The sequence below is a fragment of the Sorex fumeus genome, unplaced genomic scaffold (genome assembly GCF_029834395.1).
Source record: "Sorex fumeus unplaced genomic scaffold, SorFum_2.1 ptg000098l, whole genome shotgun sequence".
Taxonomy (NCBI): Eukaryota; Metazoa; Chordata; class Mammalia; order Eulipotyphla; family Soricidae; genus Sorex; species Sorex fumeus.
This window is the reverse complement of record NW_026606155.1, coordinates 4,357,904-4,362,569: the sequence shown is the minus strand read 5'-3', so window position 1 is coordinate 4,362,569 and position 4,666 is coordinate 4,357,904. Positions and strand designations below refer to the sequence as shown.

General features: G+C 61.0%; 1 protein-coding gene across 1 annotated transcript; it reads right to left on the bottom strand.

Moving 5' to 3' along the window:
• Nucleotides 1–693: 693 nt before the first annotated feature.
• On the bottom strand, nt 694–1,911 carry GPR68 (G protein-coupled receptor 68). The gene has a single exon (XM_056133322.1). The coding sequence runs from the start codon at nt 1,819–1,821 to the stop codon at nt 694–696; it is 1,128 nt and encodes a 375-aa protein (XP_055989297.1). The 5' UTR covers nt 1,822–1,911.
• Nucleotides 1,912–4,666: the final 2,755 nt, after the last annotated feature.

Sequence of the window (4,666 nt, the reverse complement as noted above, 5' to 3'; positions counted from 1 at the left end):
TCCGGGATCCACAGGACCCCTGGGGGCCACCAACGCTTCTAAAAGGAGGGGAGGAACCCCCTTCTCTCCCATCATGGGGAGATGACCCCAGGCTCCTGGGTCTGGTGCTGTGGGCAGATGCCAATTTGACAGGGACTCCGAGATGCTGCGGGTCCTGACCTCCAGCCCCCATAGGGGTACCCCAGGACTGAAGCACAACTGCTGCCCTCCCCTGATGGAACTGGGTGTCTTTGACTATCTCTCCCCACTCCCACCTGTGTGGGGGATGGGATGCCCTCCCAGAACCTCACAGCCTCCCCACTTTCCTTCCTTCCACCCAGCCTCCTAACCCCACTCACGTCCTTCTCAGTGGGGGGGCAGCCTGGGTGGAGCCTCCTCTGCTCAGAGAAGCTGGGTGCCCTGGGACCGAGGGGCTCCCTGGCACCCCACCCGCCTGGGCTCTGCGCCCTTCCCCCTTAAAAAAAAAAAACTCACCGGAGGAATCTTTCTCATCTCTTGTCCTGCAGCGGCACCCAGGAGCAGAGGGGTCCCATCCCCTCCCCATCCACACACCCCACCCACAGCCCCCCTGGGCGTGGGGAGGTACTGACGTCCTCGGTTCCCCGCAGCCCACAAAGGAACCCCGCCCCGCCCTGGGCACAGCCGCCAGTGTCCACGCACGCACGCACGCACGCACGCACGCGGCCTCCGGTGCTAGGCCAGGCCGGCCGTGAGCGCTGCCCCCGCCGCCGCCGCCGTCCCCGAGTGCGGGCCCTGGAAGGGCAGGTGGAGCTTGGCCAGGACCTCGGGGTCCTCACCAGGGCCCGCGGCGGCGGCGGCGGCAGCGGCGTCGGGGGCGCCCAGCGGGGGCGCATCCCGGGTCCCCCGGGCTCCCCGGGCGGCGCAGGGCAGCAGGGCCCGGCAGGCCCCTCGCAGGCGCGCCAGGTCCCGGTGGGTGGTCTCGCTGACGAAGCAGTAGAGCACGGGGTCAGCCACGCAGTTGAGGCTGGTGAGCAGCAAGGAGAAGTGGTAGGCGTCGAAGATGCGGCGCGCGAAGCCGCAGCTGCGCTCCCAGACGCTGCGCACGAGCAGCAGCGCGTGGTAGGGCAGGAAGCAGGCCAGGAAGATGACCACGGTGCTGAGCACCAGCCGCTGGATCTGCGCCTTGCGGCTCTGCTGGGTCCCGTGGCTGCGGCGCACGGCGCGCAGGATGCCGCGGTAGGACGCGGCCAGCAGGCCGAGCGGGAAGAGGAAGCCCACGAGCAGCCGGTAGTAGTTGAAGGCGCGCTGCCAGGGCAAGAGCGGGTAGTGCTCGAAGCACAGGCGGTGGCGGCTGGGGCCCCCCTCCTCCACCACCTCGGGGTGCTGCAGGAAGTACACGCTGACCAGCAGCTCCTTGGCCCAGATGCCCGCGCTCACGGCCACGGCCGCCTTCAGCGTGCGCACCTGGTGGAAGCGGAAGGGGTGCGCCACGGCCAGGTAGCGGTCGATGGAGATGCAGCAGAGGAAGGCCACGCTGATGTAGATGTTCTCGTACAGCAGGATGCCGCACAGCTGGCACGACAGCTCGCTGTGCGACCAGTGGTCGTGCTGCAGCACGTACTGCAGCCAGAAGGGGAGCGAGCAGATGTAGCACAGGTCGGCCAGCGTGAGGTTGCACAGGTACACGCCCAGCTCGTTGCGGGCCTTGATCTGCAGGTAGCCGAAGTAGAGCGCCAGGCAGTTGGCGGGGAAGCCCACCACCAGCACGGCCAGGTAGACCACCGGGGCCAGGGTCTGGTGGATGGTGTGGTCGATGACGCAGCTGAGCACCGAGGCATTGTCGGCGCTGGCGTTGCCCATGGTGCGCTGCGGGGGGCTCAGCGCCCCACTCAAGGCCGCGGGCGCTGGGCCGGGCTCCCGGTGGACATCTTGCTCAGAGGAGGAAGGGCCGGAGGGGTCCAGAGGCGACGCCTGGCTGGCGCTGGGGGCACCCCTGAAAGTCAAAGGCAGGGAGGTCAGAGAATGAGAGTGGCCGGGAGGTGCTGCACCCGGGTGCCCGGGCACCCTGGGGTCCAGAACATGCCTCCTTTGGAAGAGGATACCATAGTACAGCTTGGAGGGCATTTGCTTCACCGTCCCGCAGGACCGGGTTCGGTCACTAGCATCCCCCGAGGTCCCCCAAGCAGCGCCAAGAGTAATTCTTTGAGTGCAGAGTCAGGAATAACCCCTGAGCATTGTCAGGTGTGGCCCCAAAACCAAAATAAATAAATAAATAAATGGGGCTGGAGTAATAGCACAGCAGGGAGGGCATTTGCCTTGCACATGGCGGACCCAGGTTCGATTCCCATTATCCCATATGGTCCCCCGAGCCCCGCCAGGAGTAATTCCTGAGTGAAAAGCCAGGAGTAACCCCTGTGCATCACCGGATATGACAAAAAAAAAGCAAAATAAATAAATAAATAAATGTTTAAAAATATTTTTTTAAATAAATAGATGATATGGCAGCCCAGCAAGGGTATCTGAAGGGGCAGGGGACAAGACACTGAGCGTGGTGGCCCATGGCCCCAGTCCCTTTCTGAAATCCTGTCTATCCCCCCTTTCTCTTTTTCCAGTGGGGGGTGGGCCACACTTTGTAGTCCTTAGGGGTCACTCCCGGTTCTGGGGTCCCCTCCTGGCTCTGTGCTCAGGGCACCATATGGAAGGCCAGGGATGGAACCGGGCTGGCAGCGGCAGGGCCAGCATCCTCCCTACCGCACTGTCTCTCCAGCCCCATCTCTCCTCTCCTTGGGCCAGGCAAAGAGCTCCTGGGAACGGAAGCCTGAGCAGCTCGAGAGGTCAGGCCGGAGACATGGGACAGGGTGAAGGCACCTGCCTTGCATCCAGCTGAGCTGGGTTAGGTCCCTGGTATTCCACGCTTCCTCCCTCATCCTTGCCTACTCCCAACACACCCCCCAGCACCACTGGGGAAGGATCACCAAGCACAGAGCCAGGAGTATCCCCCAAACATTGTGGGTATCCCCTCAAACCCAATTCCATACCCCCAATCCCCAAAGGCCAAATCAGAGTCAGTTCCAATCCACAGAGATGCTGCTGTTCTCGTCCAAAGCCATCAGGAAGGGGTTGGAGCAATAGTCCAGTGGAGAGCGCCTTTGCCATGCACATGGCCGACCAGGGTTTGATTCCCAGCATCCCAGATGGTCCCCTGAGCACCACCAGGAGTAATTCCTGAGTGCCGAGTCAGGGAGTAACCTCTGAGCATCGCTGAGTGTGACCCAAAAAGAAAATAAAAAAGCTATCAGCTATCAGGGAGCCTCAAGCATCATCCCGGCTTGCTCCTGGACCACGTGGTGGGCTCCAACCCCTGCCACACCCTGTGCAGAAGGCTGGGTAGAGGCCACACCTGGACACAGCCCAGCAAGCTCGGTGGGAAGCAGCTGTGCTGCCCACAGGGCACAGTCACATGCAGCCTGGTCTCATAGCTGTCCACCCACACAAGTGGCCTCTCTTCTCCAACCCAGGACTTGGGGGCACAGTGTGGGAGACAGCACCAGGCCAGGGAGCCCGAGGCCAGGCTGCACTGCCTATCAGCTGCAAAAGCCCTCTCGCCTTCCTGAGCCTCAGTTTCCTTATCTGTAAGATGGGGACAAATGCACCTGGCCCCGGGGGAGCGGGGGGAGGCATCCACGAAGGATGTCAGAACTCACCTCAGGGTTTTCACAGAGCCAAGCAGAGGCATAAGCAGCATCCTTAACCCAAAGCAGTGAAATGTTCTTTGTGTTTTGGCTTTTTGGGTCACACCCAGAGAGGCTCAGGGGTTACTCCTGGTTCTACACTCAGGAATTACTCCTGGCAGTGCTCGGGGGACCACATGAGAGGATTGAACCCAGGTCAGCTGCATGCAAGGCAAACGGCCTCCCCGCTGTACTATCAGGCCAGCCCGGGGAATGAACTGTTCACAGTGAGAGGTCAACAAGAAAATGCTCCATGTCTGCAGAAACCTTTGAACGGAATGATTTGTCGGGGTGGGGCTGCTTCTATTACTTATTTCATTTTTTTTTTAATGACCAGAAACCAAACAGGCCTCCAAGGCAGCTTTTGGAAGGACCATCATCCGTTCTCGCTGGTCTTATCCCCTGGCCCCTGGCCAGGCCTCGGGCTTCAGAGCAGGTCTCTGAAGGCACCTTAGTGGACACAGCTCTGTCCAAATGGGCGCCTACTTTTTATGTCTCAGGAAATGAAAGAGCAGAGCTGCCTTCAGGCTTGGATGCACACCCTCGCTGGGTCTGAGCCTGAATTCGATCGTCCTGGGGTCCCCTCAGCCCTCTTCTCCCTGCTCCCTTAGCATGCTGTGACCTCTGTCCATCACCACCTGGCAGCACCACAACACACTTCCTGCTTTTTTTTTTTTTAACTTTTTTCCATCACACCCAAAGACGCTCTCGGGGGTTACTCCTGGTTCTGCACTCAGGAACGACTCCTGGCGGTGCTCGGGGCACCATATGGGATGCCGGGGATCGAATCCAGGTCAGCCAAGTGCAAGGCAAACACCCTCCCCGCTCCAGCCCCATACCTCCTGCTCCTTGCCTAAAGCCATAGAGATGGCTTCTCCTCACCCCTAACATAAACACCGAACTCCTACAGGACCTACAAGACCCAACGTGCCATGACTCCAGCTCTGTCCACTTGCCCACAGCCACTGCGGCAT

What these genes read in the sequence shown, in the direction of transcription:
- GPR68 (XM_056133322.1), bottom strand. Translation starts at nt 1,821, where the DNA reads ATGGGCAACGCCAGCGCCGACAATGCCTCGGTGCTCAGCTGCGTCATC.